This window comes from Oncorhynchus mykiss, chromosome 28 (genome assembly GCF_013265735.2).
Source record: "Oncorhynchus mykiss isolate Arlee chromosome 28, USDA_OmykA_1.1, whole genome shotgun sequence".
Taxonomy (NCBI): Eukaryota; Metazoa; Chordata; class Actinopteri; order Salmoniformes; family Salmonidae; genus Oncorhynchus; species Oncorhynchus mykiss.
Window position 1 is genome coordinate 36,178,766 of NC_048592.1, and position 15,993 is coordinate 36,194,758.

Genomic DNA, 15,993 nt, shown 5'->3' on the forward strand with positions numbered 1-15,993 from the left:
TGTGCCGCGTTCATATTATGTCGGAAACTCGGAAATGTCTGAATTGCATACTCGTTGTATAAATACGATACAGGTACCTGCGTTTCCCACTTGGGAAGTATCAGAACCGACCAATTGGAAGCTCTGCGCTAATAACTGACTTTAATTTGAACTCGGAAGTCCCGAGTTTCCAACAGGACGTGAACGCGGCCTTATTATTACATTCCAGTCTCAAATAGATGAGGGATTGCAGTGAAGGGCCGTCTCCTCCTTTCCCCGTCTATTGGCCAGTTTCACTTAATTCCACAGCAGTGAAATGTGCGGCTGTGTTAGCCCACATGAAAGGGAGACTGAGGAAAAAAGTAAAGTATGTCCGCGGCCTGTTGTCATTTCAGATTATGGATAGGCATTAGCAAACACAGAGTTGAGATATTTGCAGGACACATTGCTTGGTAGTGCTACACTACTTGAACGTTTAATTTATTTCCTCATGCCTTTCGATTCCGAGCCTTGGGATGAAACTGTAGTTATTGTCCATCCCTGGATCTCTCAAATCCCACTGTAGTTCGTTTTCTGAGGCCCTGTAATTCCTGGAAACCTGTGGATAGGGTAGGCTAATCGGTTTAGCACTTCATGGACACTGCTAAAATTAAGGGGGTGGCGGATAAATGTCTAGCTAGAATTAAGTATATTATTTAATCTCTATAAGAATGAAAGACTCATGAATTGTCTACAAATATCTAAATTATTTTAAATTGATAAAATGTGTAAACTAAATGCGCTCATTAAAGATAAATTACAGCATCACGATCAAGCTATTTCTTATGAAATACTGCCGTATGTTTTTAGCTTGAGCCTCCGCCTTTGTCTCCTTCTTTCTCGCATGTTTTTACTTGGGAGTTCCTCCCCCTGCGGCGCTGGGCGGAGTTTCATACCGAACAAGACGCTCCTTTTGTCGGATCCGTTCCGACCTGACTCCCCGGGGTTTACGGCTGAAAAAACGACACTTAAAACAGCCCTAAAATAATTAAACACGAATACCTTGATTTGTAGTAACAACGCTGGTTTCTAACTGCCACGAAAGGTGAGTGAAAAGTTGTGTTTTGATGGCGTTAAAAGCGATTTTTAAGTCGTGTCTCCCCGAGTCTTAATAACATTCATGGCGGCTCTGCAGTGAGAGCTTTGGGGCGAAAGCAAGCAGATGCGTTCGCTCGCGTATCTGTTTTTCAGCAAGTTCTAGCTTTATAAGCATTTCTGAACTTTTCACTTACTGCTTTGGTAGTTAGAGGACCACATTGACAGTTAAATGCAGTCTCCAAATTATAACATTTAAAAAGGCGACTTTTCACAAATTGACGATTTAGACTATGCTACAAAATGCACTATGTACATCCAGTCTGCTAATAGGGCATTGAGTCTACAGTGGTTCTCTTGTCAATGTACTTAGTGTAAAATATAGAAATTGGTTTGGTAGCAAGTTTTCATGCCAGCGGAAGCTGCGTTTTGACTCCTGCCCGAATAAGGGCGCCATTACTGGGGTAGCAAGCAAAGAACGGTCGGTGTTCCCAAAGCAAACTTAAAAGGCTGTAGCCTTGATTTAAAATAGAAAGACATTTAAAATAGTAATGCCACGGCCCCTCGAAATATGTGAATGCAGCGTAGCGCTCTGAGCGTAGCATTTTATGTTTTCATAGTTTTAGGCTGTGAAATATTCACAGGATTGTTATCGGTAGATGTATAGATGGATGCGACAATCTTTTTTTAATGCAATGTAACGTTTAGGCCTATTCTTTAAGTTTGCAGTATATGTTTTCCCGAAGTTTGACCTTGTGAGCGGGCCACGATGACACTACACCGAGAAAGCGACGCCTCGGTCGGGTGCACAGCTGCGCCACAGCTTGGGGGAAGCGGGCGGGGGTAGGCGCGCACTTTCTGGCAGTTCGATTCAGCCCTCCGCCACGGAATGTTAAAGCATTCTATTCCCTTGTCTAGAACGCTCCCTTCATCCTATAAATTTAGGCCTATTATCTAGCCTAGGCTATTTAAGGGATTTCGTATCACCCCATGTGGGAAAATATCTTAATTTAAAACGTACGTAGGCTACATTTGTTGTTTGAGACAGTTGTGGATGTATTTATGTAGCCTAGGCTAAGACTATTTGGATAAGGCACAACTGTCAGAGGGTTCAGCGGCAGGAGTGGTGTTTTGACCGGCACCTGGTGACGTTTTACGGCCGAGCGGTCCCCATTGTTGACACTATCACAAATATGCACTCAGACCTAAATCAAACATTTTGTTTTCAGGTTTATCGTGTAACTTAATCATTGGGCTATGCCTTGAAACTATACGTAGGGTTTTAAGTTGCCTGGTGCAATATCTATCGACCGACCGACACAGTCGCGGTTAGTTAGCCTATCTAGGCTATGCAGTTCAGGGGTATAGGCCTGGTGAAAAGAAGCTGAAAAGACCAACGGCGGCCGCGGAACTGTGCGCACCCGAGATGACTGCCCCTTTGCGTCTCACTTGGTACAGGGACCGTGCGTTTCTCAAATTCTGCATTATACATTTTCAGAACATACCGCAAAAATGAATAAAGAACGGTTGCATATTGCGCTCATTTGTACTATATTAGCCTACAGGCCTAGGCTATTATAAGCGCCTTTGACGCGCTCCTGTCTACCGGGTGACAGGCGAGGAGGTTGGCAGGCACACAGCACTTGCGTCTCACGTCCGGAGTCGAGACCGAGGCTTCGAATTTGGAAACGCCCGTGTTTGGATTGCTGGGCTCAGCACTAACTCAATTTTTAAAAGATACTCTGTTCTACGGTATTTCAACGCTTATTTTAAGCTGTAGCATTTTATCAATTACTCAGTTGACAAGCAAAAACTTCAGTTTGCTCTCACCGCGCCATCACTTCGGTAAGCTATCCACCACAGTGAAAGGTCAGCTGAGCGCTTTGATAACGTTCCGAACGTTATCGATCTCCAAACGAATTAATATGATGTATCCATTCGGCTGTAGTTGAAAAACAACACGATGAAACAATAAATTGATCGATCCTCTCGGTAAATCGTATTGTGTGCCACTCTTTCCAGAAGAACACGATGTACCCTCATATGGGAAAGGATGGGTAGACTTGGGCGGAGCATCCGCATGACCGACTTTTCCTGTATCAGAAATACACGTGTCGCTATTTTGTGTTAAAAGTGTAGCTTTTGAAAACGTATTTGTGCATTTCCTATTGGTTACTCTACTTGTAGTAAAGACGTTTGACCTTGAGCATAAAGGTGCTTTGTCAGCTGAATAATTGTCAAGTCGCGCAACTTCCCCATATCAACTAATTTAGTCGTGGATGGAACCATAAAATTACATTAGAACACCTGGATGGAACGTCATGAGTCAGTTCTTGAACTGTAGATACATTCTCGTGTAGATGCATATCTTTACGCCTATATTGGAATTGGTGAGTTTTTAGCATAGGCTGTAGCTCAGACAATTTTCTCCTTGCTATTTCCACTTTTAGCCATAGTTAATTTGTTTATAATAGGAGTTTTTTTTTTCTTCTAAAGTTGTTACAGACAGGACCCTAAATATTTGAATAATTTGTGGTTCTCCAGAATCTGTAGAAGCCGGGTCAGTTGAGCTGCCCACAGACGCTGCACCATGAACGGCAGCAGCAGTGTGTCCTCTGCGTCACAGACCATCCAGATAAAAACAGAACCAGGTAGGGTACATAACCAAAACCACCCCTTCCCTTCATCAACCACAATATGTAGTATTTCTTCTAATTCTAGTTCTGTAGTTTTGTGGATCCTTCCATCATGTGTGTCCCAATTGGATGTAAATGTATGATTTTCTTGGTGTATTCTTGCCTTTAAAGTTGTATAGTGGTAGCGTAGGGTCTCTCACAGTCAGGATAAGTGATGTGTTAAATTTTGGTTGACTATTGAAAGATTAGTGTTTTTATTTTATTTTTTATTTGTTGACATTTTACTTAGATTTGTCTGACAGTTGTTTATCTATTCTGGGGTCAGCTTGAGGTTTATTGTGTCTAATAAAAAAAGGCAAGACAAAACAAAACACACCTGCTCTTTGATGTTGCTTGATGGATGTGTGTGCGGTTGTGTGATTGTCTATGCTCCAGTTGTGGATGCTTGGAGTAAGGAGGACTGCCTCACTCTTTTGGAGAGAATTCGGAGCCTGTTGCCTGATGGTGATGCCATGAAATACAAAACCACAGAGTCCCACTTTGACTGGGAGAAGGTCTGCTTCGGAGGCTTCACCGGTGACATGTGCAAACAGAAGTGGGCGAAGGTGTCCACCGAGGTTAGCCAATTACAAGTCACAATTTTAGCCAATCACAACAGCAGAAAAATCTATTTTCTGTTTTTAATGTGGAGGGAAGTGTCACAAATTACAGAAAGCAATGTCTAGCGTCTTTTTCTACTGGAAAAATCTTACTGTTGCAAAATGAAACACGGCACCATGAAACAAATGTTTACAACAATTTCAGGTTACACCTTAATCCATTTGATACTATGTGTTCAGGTGCGGAAGTTTAGGACTATGACCGAGCTCATAGTTGATGCCATTGAGTTTGTGAAGAACCCTTACAAAGGCAAGAAATTGAAGGTAAGCAAATCAGGTTTTACTTTGTACCCATGAAATGTCACAAAATGCTAAGGTTATACTTTTCAAATCTCACATCTTCTACCATACAAATGACCATTGTTCTGTTTTCCACCCTTTCAGACACATCCAGACTTCCCAAAGAAACCCCTTACACCGTATTTCCGGTTCTTCATGGAGAAGCGAGCCAAGTATGCCAAGATCCACCCGGAGATGAGCAACCTTGACCTCACCAAGATTCTGTCCAAGAAATACAAGGAACTCCCAGACAAGAAAAAGGTGATGGTCAAGTCTACCATGCCGTTTCATTATGGCTTCGGGATCATCTTTATTTAATTCAAAGGCAGATCCCAAATCTGTACATAACATAACTGTATAAAAAAAAACAGAGTGGTTTGTGGCTGGACAACTACCTGAACCAATTACTTACTTTTCTTGCCTCTGAATTGATAGCTTTCTATCCAGCCTCTCTTCTTCCATTAAAAAAAAGAAGAAGAATTGAACCTTTATTTAACTAGGTAAGTCAGTTAAGAACAAATTCTTATGTACGATGACGGCCTACTCCAGCCAAACCCGGATGACGCTGAGCCAATTGTGCGCCGCCCTATGGGACTCCCAATCACGGCCTGGATGCGATACGGCCTGGATGTATCACATGGGAGTAACTCTGTTAGTTTTTCAGTTAATAACTAATTGAGTGAGGGTTATTCTCTGTTCCCCAACAGCAAAAGTACATCACAGAGTTTCAGCGAGAGAAGGAGTCCTTTGAGAAGAATATGGCCCGATTCAAGTGAGTGGCGTTTTTTTTGTGTCGTTGAAGCCAGCCGTCAGTGGCCAAATTAGCTTCCTCTGAACCTTCCTGCTGAATAATAAGCAACACTTTCCAAAACTGATGCATTTTCCTTGAAAAGAAACCAAGTGATCACTTTCCTCTATCTGTTGGTTGAAAGGGTATACCACCCATATACAGCTGCCTTAACGTCTTTGCTCTTGTTCCCCAGAGAGGACTACCCGGAGTTGATAGAGGAGAGAAAGAAGTCGGACCTCCCTGAGAAGCCCAAGACACCCCAGCAGCTGTGGTACAACCATGAGAAGAAGACCTACATGAAGCTCCACCCTGATGTGAGTGTGTGCAGTGCAACCCGCCCAACTAAGTCCGGGATTTCACGAAATGATACTGTCAAGTGTTGTGCTTCCTTGAATTTACCCTAAAAATAAAATGTCCCTTTTGGAATTCTTAGTGGTGAATGATGAATGCCATTCCTTTCTCTGGGGTTACCAGGTGAGCCAGAAGGAGCTGAAGGAAGCTCTGAGGAGACAGTGGTCCCAGCTGTCAGACAAGAAGAGACTTAAGTGGATCAGCAAGGCCCTGGAGCTGCAGAAAGACTATGCGGTAAGAGGGTTTGGTGTGAAGGGGTGCCGGAGTTCAGAGGATTCGTACATTTTCAAAAGGATAGCGCCTCAAGACACAACTTGGTAATCCTCTACTATTCTTTATTCCTGGTAGAAGAAACGAGCAAATTTGCCATTTTCTATGTGATATACACTGCCTAGAGAGTAAGGCTGTGTTTACATGTTTCATGAATTGGTCTTTTGTTCAATCAGATCAGCTCTGAAAAAGATCTGATGTGATTGGTCAAAATACCAATTATTGGTATTTAGATCAGTAGATCAGATCAGTAGATCAGAATTGGTCTGCCTGTGTAAACGCAGCCTTGCAAGCACATTCTAAATAATTAGTATTTCATCCCCTTTTTGTGGAAATATAGCACAATCAATGACAATTTCAGTGACTTAAAATAAAAAAATAAAAATTAAAGGCTTGATGAGAAATTGTCTCAATTTTTTTTTTGTCACCCGAAAAGTTTGAATCCATGGTTCTCTCTCCAGGGTTGTATGAGAGTCTACCAAGAGGCCCATCCAGACGCTGAAGAGCACGTCAAGTCCGTCCTCACCAAAGCCGAGCGGCAGCTCAAGGACAAGTTCGACGGCAGACCAACCAAACCACCGCCGTAAGTTGCTTGATCGGAGTCGCACAATGTTCTTTCAATAAAATAATATCAGTGGAGAGGGGGGTAGCAGAATGGGGAAGGGACTGAGGTGGGCCTCACACCCCCATGGTCAGGATGTGATCTAGTATCAGCAGCGATACCAGACTCTGGCACAGCCTCTTGACAGTTCTGAAAAGACCAAAGGGATTTTTACCCTCAGGTATTTTTCCCCCCAGAGATTTATGGATTGGAGATCCTTATGCAAACAGTAGCTCTTGGTTTCTCAGTGAAAACATCTGTTGAGTTTAAAGACCTTTGTCGTCGAATTCTATAGCGCTGAACTAGGTTCTTGGCTTTTCGGGTCTTCAGGAACGGTTACTCCCTATACTGTGCCGAGCTGATGGTGAACATGAAGGATGTTCCCAGTACGGAGCGTATGGTGCTGTGCAGTAAGCAGTGGAAGGTGATGACGCAGAAGGAGAAGGACATGTTTCAGAAACGCTGTGAGCAGGTCAGTCTTGTTCAGTTCCGTTCAAGGGGGGAAATTGCAATGAATCACCAGTATTTTGTCTTTATGTCGTAGACCGGCCCAGCACGGCATTCTTAATAGATACTTTAATTATTTTGGCCTCTATAGGTTTCAATATGTAATGTGAAGGTTTGAAAGGGTTTGGTGAGCCATGATGAAAGTTTTGTATTCTTGTCATTCACCAGTCGTATCAATGCTCTTTCACCCCTGTGTGTCCCACTACAGAAAAAGAAGCAGTACGAAATTGACCTACAGAGGTTTCTCGAGGTAAGTAGAACTGAATATACCCATAGTACTGTAGTACATATCACACTACACATTCTTGGCTGACCTGAGTTTTAGTAGTGGAAGTCTGGCAGGCTACATGTCGGTTCTCTTTCTTCAGAGCCTCCCGGAGGAGGAGAGGGACCGGGTGATGACGGAGGAGAAGCTGGGGGGCTCGCGGCTGGGCATGGGGGGTGTTGGCAGCCCTCACAGATCCAAGTCCCCGTCCGCCAAGGTGGGTCTCACAAAACTACAACAGGTATGTCACCACCTTTTCAGCCACAAGGTGGGCTTTCTGTTAGGTTACAGTGAAGGTGGGCTATGGCTTTCTGTTAGGTTACAGTGAAGTCGGGCTATGGCTTTCTGTTAGGTTACAGTGAAGGTGGGCTATGGCTTTCTGTTAGGTTACAGTGAAGGTGGGCTATGGCTTTCTGTTAGGTTACACTGAAGGTGGGCTATGGCTTTCTGTTAGGTTACAGTGAAGGTGGGCTATGGCTTTCTGTTAGGTTACAGTGAAGGTGGGCAATGGCTTTCTGTTAGATTACAGTGAAGCTGTAACCTATGTCTTGCTACAGTGAAAGTTTGGCACCTGGTCAGTCACTGGGAAGGTTTACTAACTATTTCATATGTTGGGTCAACATCAAATCAAATTTTATTGGTCACATTTAGCAGATGCTATTGTGGGTGTAGTAGATGTTTGAACTATGTTACCTGTTAAGATTTTCCATTTAAAGGTATACTAGGTACACAATGTATATGCTACCTGCATTGACACCAGGTCTGTCTCTGTATGGGATTCCTTCAGGAGCGCTGTCGCGAAGCTGAGCAGGGGCACTGGGTACACTCCGGCCTGACGACGAAAGAGAAGCGCGACGGCAAGAAGAGGACCAAACTCCCTGAGACACCCAAGACTGCCGAGGAGATGTGGCAACAAGGCGTCGTAGGAGACTACCTGGCCAAGTACAGGGTGAGAAAGAGGGACTATTAGGATTTTATCTTAATTAATATCCCTATATTCATCCTTATATCTATATTCATTTTTATAGTTCTCTATCTGGTTTTATTGTTTCACATTTTAGATTGAAGTAGTTGTTTTCCAACAACTCAACAAAATCATATATTCTTTTACAAACACTGTATACTGTGGCGGGTCAAATAAAATTAGCTCGTGGGCCAGTTGTGGCGCGCAGACCACCAGTTGAAGTCCCATGCTGTACAGCATCTAGGAATGCGCTTTTAATCCTTACAGTCCTAAAGTGAAAAAAAACAACTTCTGTGTTCCATGTCTTCTGGTTACAGAGTGACCGTAAGAAGACCCAGAGTGCCATGGAGTCAGCCTGGAAGGCCATGGAGAAGAAGGAGAAGATCCCTTGGATCAAGAAGGCGGCTGAAGACCAGAAGCGATACGAGGTTCAGTACCGGCCCGTGGTCAGTGACCAGACGTTTTGACCGCTGTCTTCTCCAGTTGTGCTGAAGAAATGTCAAAATGTTGGTCGCCCTCCCCAACTTCTGCTCCTCCCCATTCCTGTTTCTCCCACCCTCCTCCAAGCCACCTCCTCCCCATTCCTTCCTGGCCCTACCCTCCTCCAAGTCCCCTCTCCTTCCCCTCCCCTCCTCCCCCAAGCCACCCCCCTTCCCCATCCCTCCACGTAAAAATCGTCTGTCCTTGTTTGCAACACTCACTACTGAGTTCCAAACTGCCTCTGGAAGCAATGTCGGCACAAGAACTGTTCATTGGGAGCTTCATGAAATGGGTTTCCATGGCGAAGCAGCTGCACGCACACAAGCCTAAGATCACCATGTGCAATGCAAAGAGTCGGCTGGAGTGGTGTAAAGCTCGCTGCCATTGGACTCTGGAGCAGTGGAAACGTGTTCTCTGGAGTGATGAATCCGGCTTCACCATAGTCCTACGGACTAATCTGGATTTGGCGGATGCCAGGATAATGCTACCTGCCCCAATGCATAGTGCCAACTGTAAAGTTTGGTGAAGGAGGAATAATGGTCTGGGGCTGTTTTTCATGGTTCGGGCTAGGCCCCTTAGTTCCAGTGAAGAGAAATCGTAAAGCTACAGTATACAATGACATTCTAGATGATTCTGTGCATCCAACTTTTTTGGCAACAGTTTGGGGAAGGCCCTTTCCTGTTTCAGCATGACAGTGCCCCTGTGCACAAACGAGGTCAATACAGAAATGGTTTGTCGAGATCGGCGTGGCCTGCACAGAGCCCTGACCTCAACCCCATCGAACACCTTTGGGATGAATTGGAAATCCGACTGCGTGCCAGGCCTAATCGCCTGACCTCACTAATGCTCTTGTGGCTGAATGGAAGCAAGTCCCCACAGAAATGTTCCAACATCTAGTGGAAAGCCTTCCCAGAAGAGTGGAGGCTATTATAGCAGCAAAGGGGGACCAACTCCATATTAATGCCCGTGATTTTGGAATGAGATGTTTGAGCAGGTGTCCACATACTTTCGGTCATGTAGTGTGTGTTTGTTCGGTGTTGGAATATGTGATGTGTGTGTGTATATAATGAGGATCCAATCAACAGTCCCTGTGTTTTGATGGGTGTAATTTTCATGAGCCATATTTTTTTGACATGGGTTAAATAATGGCAAGTACTTCCAAATACTTGATTTGTTGCCCTTTTAAAGTGTAATCCTTTGAAAGTATTTGACATGTACAGTACACCCAGGTCTGATGCGTTGTTGTGTGTGTGTGGTGAACTGTACTTGTCCTGCAGAGGGAATTGTTGGAGATGAGAACAGCCCAGGCAGGAGCAGGCCAGAGGAAACCCAAGTTTGAAGGGGAGCCCAGGAAGCCACCAGTGTGAGTAACTACACACTGACCCTGCAGTGTTATTGATGTTACTGGTGTATTTTTGTCATATGGTGTCTTTGAGCCCATTTTTCTATGTCTCTGCCCCCCCCGCCCCCCCCCCTAAATGTCCTCTGCTTTCCAGCCCTCCCTAAATGTCCTCTGCTTTCCAGCCCTCCCTAAATGTCCTCTGCTTTCCAGCCCCCTAAATGTCCTCTGCTTTCCAGCCCCCTAAATGTCCTCTGCTTTCCAGCCCCCTAAATGTCCTCTGCTTTCCAGCCCCCTAAATGTCCTCTGCTTTCCAGCCCCCTAAATGTCCTCTGCTTTCCAGCCCCCTAAATGTCCTCTGCTTTCCAGCCCCCTAAATGTCCTCTGCTTTCCAGCCCCCTAAATGTCCTCTGCTTTCCATCCCCCTAAATGTCCTCTGCTTTCCACCCCCCTAAATGTCCTCTGCTTTCCCACCCCCCTAAATGTCCTCTGCTTTCCCACCCCCCTAAATGTCCTCTGCTTTCCCACCCCCCTAAATGTCCTCTGCTTTCCACCCCCCGCTTTCCAGCCCCCTAAATGTCCTCTGCTTTCCAGTCCCCTAAATGTCCTCTGCTTTCCAGCCCCCTAAATGTCCTCTGCTTTCCAGCCCCCCTAAATGTCCTCTGCTTTCCCACCCCCCTAAATGTCCTCTGCTTTCCCACCCCCCTAAATGTCCTCTGCTTTCCCACCCCCCTAAATGTCCTCTGCTTTCCACCCCCCTAAATGTCCTCTGCTTTCCAACCCCCCCTAAATGTCCTCTGCTTTCCTTTGCTCATTGTTTACCACCTTAATCGGACACGTCAAGCCTAGAAAGATCCTAGGCTATTTACTACTACCGTTTGTGTTGCTACCTGTTAGTATGAATGTATACATTTCATTGAGATGGGCCTATGCCATTAGTTTGCTCATGGCTTGCAGTTTATATTGACTGCTATGTGGGTATAATTAAACCTGTGTGTGTGTGTGCAGGAGTGGCTACCAGATGTTCTCCCAGGAGTTGCTGACCAACGGCGAGCTGAACCACTTCAGCCTGAAGGAGCGGATGGTGGAGATCGGCAAGCGCTGGCACAAGCTCAGCCAGAGTCACAAGGACAAGTACAAGAAGCTGGTGGAGGAACTGCAGATTGAGTACAAGGCCGAGCTGGAGGCCTGGGTCAAGGTAAGGGTCATAGGTAAAAAAAATAATTTATTTCTGAAATGTGGACCCCCAAGGTCGTCACAGGAGGAGACATTGGTACACAAGGCATGTACTCGGAACCTATGCATTGTATTCTTTAAAAAAAATTGTTAAATACAATGTTAGCGACAGCACCTTTTTGGGAGAAATCAGTCTTGTCATTTCTCATTCCTTTCTTTCTGTCGTCCCCTTCAGTCTCTCTCTCCCCAGGAGCGAGCGGTTTATAAAGAGTTCTCTACCACGGTGAGTTTCACGCTGTCAAATAAGCATTTTGTTGTGTTCTTGACACCAATTCCTCAACGCAGCACTTCATATACAATGCCCTAAACACTCCTGCTATAACTCTTCACTCTAATGCAATATGGTTATTCTACATTCATATTCCATGGCTATAGGTACTCTTTTTCTCTGTAGCTGGGAGTTCTTATAACCTGATACATTTAGTAAATTTTAAATGGACTTTGTAGCCTGATATGACTCTGTATTCACAAGCTGGCATCCAGCATAACTGCATATAAACTCAGCAAAAAAAGAAACGTCCTCTCACTGTCAACTGCGTTTTATTTTCAGCAAACTTAACAAGATTCAACAACTGAGACATAAACTGAACAAATTCCACGGACGTGTGACTAACTGAAATGGAATAATGTGTCTCTGAACAAAGGGGAGGGGGGTCAAAATCAAAAGTAGGACCAGCTGCATTAAGTACTGAAGTGCATCTCCTCCTCGTGGACTGCACCAGATTTGCCAGTTCTTGCTGTGAGATGTTACTCCACTCTTCCACCAAGGCACCTTAAAGTTCTTGGACATTTCTGGGGGGAATGGCCCCTAGCCCTCACTCTCTGATCCAACAGGTCCCAGACGTGCTCAATGGGATTGAGATCCGGGTTCTTCTCTGGCCATGGCAGAACACTGACATTCCTGTCTTGCAGGAAATGACGCACAGAACGAGCAGTATGGCTGGTGGCATTGTCATGCTGGAGGGTCATGTCAGAATGAGCCTGCAGGAAGGGTACCACATGAGAGAGGAGGATGTCTTCCCTGTAACACACAGCGTTGAGATTGCCTGCAATGACAAGCTCAGTTCGATGACGCACCTCCCCAGAACATGACGGACCCTCCACCTCCAAATCGATCCTGCTCCAGAGTACAGGCCTCGGTGTAACACTCATTCTTTCGACGATAAACGCAAATCTGACCATCACCCCTGGTGAGACAAAACCGCGACTCAGTGAAGAGCACTTTTTTCCAGTCCTGTCTGGTCCAGCGACGGTGGGTTTGTGTCCATAGGTGACGTTGTTGCCGGTGATGTCTGGTGAGGACCTGCCTTACAACAGTTCTACAAGCCCTCAGTCCAGCCTCTCTCAGCCTATTGTGGACAGTCTGAGCACTGATGGAGGGATTGTGCGTTCCTGGTGTAACTCGGGCAGTTGTTGTTGCCATCCTGTACCTGTCCCGCTCGAATGTACCGATCCTGTGCAGGTGTTGCTACACGTGGTCTGCCACTGCGAGGACGATCAGCTCTCCGTCCTGTCTCCCTGTAGCTGTCTTAGGGGTCTCACAGTACGGACATTGTAATTTCTTGCCCTGGCCACATCTGCAGTCCTCATGCCTCTTTGCAGCATGCATAATGCACATTCACGCAGATGAACAGGGACCCTGGGCATCTTTCCTTTGGTGTTTTTCAGAGTCAGTAGAAAGGCCTCTTTAGTGTCCTAAGTTTTCATAACTGTGACCTTAATTGCGTACCGTCTGTAAGATGTTAGTGTCTTAACGACCGTTCCACAGGTGCATGTTCATTAATTGTTTATGGTTCATTGAACAAGCATGGGAAACAGTGTTTAAACCCTTTACAATGAAGATACGTGAAGTTATTTGGATTTCTTCAAATCCTGAAAAGGGGATGTTTCTTTTTTTGCTGCATTTACATGGAAACAGAACGTCATCCTATTAACATCTAGCTACTAATCATCAATGCTTTGAGCTTGTGTGCTGGTCTTATAGCGCCATCTTTCCATCCCCCTGCCCCATTATCCCTCCCTCATTCTCTCCACCTCACCCCCCCCTTTCATGCAGAAACGGCGGAGCACCACCAAGGCGCGGGGGGGCCCGGGGGCCAAGGTTCGCGTGACTGCAGTGAAGGGGAAGGCGGTAGGTGCCAGAGCCGCAGCAGCAGGGGTCGGGGGGGGCAAGCGGGCCATGGCGTACCGGGCCAAGGTAACCGTGCCGTTCTCGTCGGACTGCTTCCCGCAAACAGACGGAGACACACACAGGCAGGCACTCAATCCAAACACACACAGGCAGGCACTCAATCCAGACACACACAGGCAGGCACTCAATCCAGATACACACACAGACAGGCACGCACTCAATCCAGATACACACACAGGCACGCACTCAATCCAGATACAGGCACGCACTCAATCCAGATACACAGGCACGCACTCAAACCAGATACACAGGCACGCACTCAATCCAGATACACACACACACACAGGCACGCACTCAATCCAGATACACACACACACACACACAGGCACGCACTCAATCCAGATACACACACACACACACACAGGCAGGCACGCACTCAATCCAGATACACACACACACACACACACACACACACAGGCAGGCACGCACTCAATCCAGATACACACAGGCAGGCACGCACTCAATCCAGATACACACAGGCAGGCACGCACTCAATCCAGATACACACAGGCAGGCACGCACTCAACCCAGATACACACACAGGCAGGCACGCACTCAATCCAGATACACACACACGCAGGCACGCACTCAATCCAGATACACACAGGCAGGCACGCACTCAATCCAGATACACACAGGCAGGCACGCACTCAATCCAGATACACACAGGCAGGCACGCACTCAATCCAGATACACACAGACAGGCACGCACTCAATCCAGACACACACACACTAATGCACTCTGATTTTGAAGTGGTGGCATGGGTGTGGGCGCTGTGTTACATTTTTGTGATTTTTATGTCTAACGTGCTTATGTTTGTTTTAACCTGTTATGTCTGGGTGGTTGTCCTGTGTGTGTCCTATAATTGTGTATTCCATGTGCTGTTGTAAACAAGGGTTGGAACCGGTTCAAGGAAAATAACGAAATTATTTGAGGAACAGAACTGGAAGTAATCTATCCTGTTCCGGGAACAAAACTGTTATTTTAAAAGCATGGGAACCAGTTAATAACGTTAGTTGACGTTCCAGGAGAAGAATGGATTGACTTTTTCAATGCCAGTTAGGGATACTATAGTTATCACATTTCACATTGGATTTATTCACTACAAAAAAAAGTAAGATGCTTTTAATTCTAGTGCTGCTCTGCACACACACACAAGCTTGTTAGTTAGCTAATGTTTGCTCTGGTCCAACGTTAAACCAACTTGGAAGTTCAAAGACATTCAAAGTTCCTCCATAGAAGCCACTCCTCCTATAATACTGTGGGCCTAATTCGGATAACGCACGTCATAACAAGATGCCCAGCGCTTTAAGGCAGCACAATGTGTTTGTCTTTCATTGTGATTAAACCATGCTGTCTCCCAACTTTCCTATACCGATTTTTTTTAAATAACTTACCCGCTCCGCAGCAAGCAGCTCTGTCCGCACTGATTGGTGAAGTAATTAAATGTCATATTTATCTATACATAAAGTACCAGTCAAAAGTTTGGACACCTACTCATTCCAGGGGTTTTCTTATTTTTTACTATTTTCTACATTGTAAAATAATAGTGAAGACATCAACTATGGAATCATGTCGTAACCAAAAGTGTTAAACAAATCCAAATATACTTGAGACTCTTCAAAGTAGCCACCCTTTGCCTTGACGACAGCTTTGCACACTCTTGGCATTCTCTCAACCACCTTCACCTGGAATGCTTTTCCAACAGTCTTGAAGGACTTCCCACATATGCTAAGCACTTGTTGGCTGCTTTTCCTTCACTCTGCGGGCCAAACCATCTTTATTGGGTTGAGGCCAGGTCATCGGATGCAGCACTCCATCACTGTCCTTCTCAGTCAAATAGCCCTTACAAAGCCTGGAGGTCTGTTGGGTCATTATCCTGTTGAAAAACAAATGATAGTCCCACTAAGCACAAACGAGATGGGATGGCGTATCGCTGCGGTAGCCATGCTGGTTAAGTGTGCCTTGAATTCTAAATAAATCAGACAGTGGCACCAACACACCACCACCTCCATGCCTCACGTGGGAACCACACATGCTGGGATCATCTGTTAACCTCTTCAATGCTTCACGTGGGAACCACACATGTTGGGATCATCTGTTCACCTCCTCAATGCTTCACGTGGGAACCACACATGCTGGGATCATCTGTTCACCTACTCTGCGTCTCACAAAGACACAGCAGTTGGAACCAAGAATCTAAAATTGACAGATTTTCCACCGGTCTGTTCATTGATCGTGTTTCTTGGCCCAAGGGAGTCTCTTCTTCTTATTGGTGTCCTTTAGTGGTGGTTTATTTGCAGCAATTTGACCATAATATGGAATGTTCTTGTTGTAATATGGTGACCCTCTCATGAAGCTGGTTGAGAGA

The 15,993-nt window shown here is 45.5% G+C and overlaps 2 protein-coding genes across 12 annotated transcripts in view; one reads left to right on the forward strand and one right to left on the reverse strand.

The window, feature by feature from the left end:
• The window catches only part of ubtfl (upstream binding transcription factor, like), an 18,673-nt gene continuing 2,680 nt past the window's right edge, over positions 1-15,993 (forward strand). The window contains exons 1-18 of one of the 11 annotated variants that reach the window (XM_036966176.1): positions 1-346; positions 3,598-3,704; positions 4,125-4,306; positions 4,529-4,612; positions 4,733-4,888; positions 5,335-5,399; positions 5,611-5,731; positions 5,892-6,002; positions 6,500-6,621; positions 6,970-7,111; positions 7,355-7,396; positions 7,515-7,652; positions 8,199-8,360; positions 8,693-8,821; positions 10,133-10,218; positions 11,203-11,392; positions 11,606-11,653; positions 13,487-13,683. In XM_036966176.1, the coding sequence (XP_036822071.1) occupies positions 3,644-3,704; positions 4,125-4,306; positions 4,529-4,612; positions 4,733-4,888; positions 5,335-5,399; positions 5,611-5,731; positions 5,892-6,002; positions 6,500-6,621; positions 6,970-7,111; positions 7,355-7,396; positions 7,515-7,652; positions 8,199-8,360; positions 8,693-8,821; positions 10,133-10,218; positions 11,203-11,392; positions 11,606-11,653; positions 13,487-13,683 (2,036 nt within the window). In that variant the 5' untranslated portion in view covers positions 1-346; positions 3,598-3,643. Of the gene's footprint in view, positions 347-388; positions 589-844; positions 1,064-2,875; positions 2,899-3,116; positions 3,444-3,597; positions 3,705-4,124; positions 4,307-4,528; positions 4,613-4,732; positions 4,889-5,334; positions 5,400-5,610; positions 5,732-5,891; positions 6,003-6,499; positions 6,622-6,969; positions 7,112-7,354; positions 7,397-7,514; positions 7,653-8,198; positions 8,361-8,692; positions 8,822-10,132; positions 10,219-11,202; positions 11,393-11,605; positions 11,654-13,486; positions 13,684-15,993 lie in introns of those variants that run through there. The other 10 variants (XM_036966179.1, XM_036966177.1, XM_036966181.1 and 7 more) reach the window with 10 other exon arrangements.
• fastk (Fas-activated serine/threonine kinase) overlaps positions 14,004-15,993 on the reverse strand; it is a 25,906-nt gene continuing 23,916 nt past the window's right edge. Inside the window, exon 12 of the mRNA XM_036966173.1 lies at positions 14,004-14,037. The gene's annotated coding sequence lies outside the window, so the exon portion shown is untranslated. The remainder of the gene's footprint in view (positions 14,038-15,993) is intronic.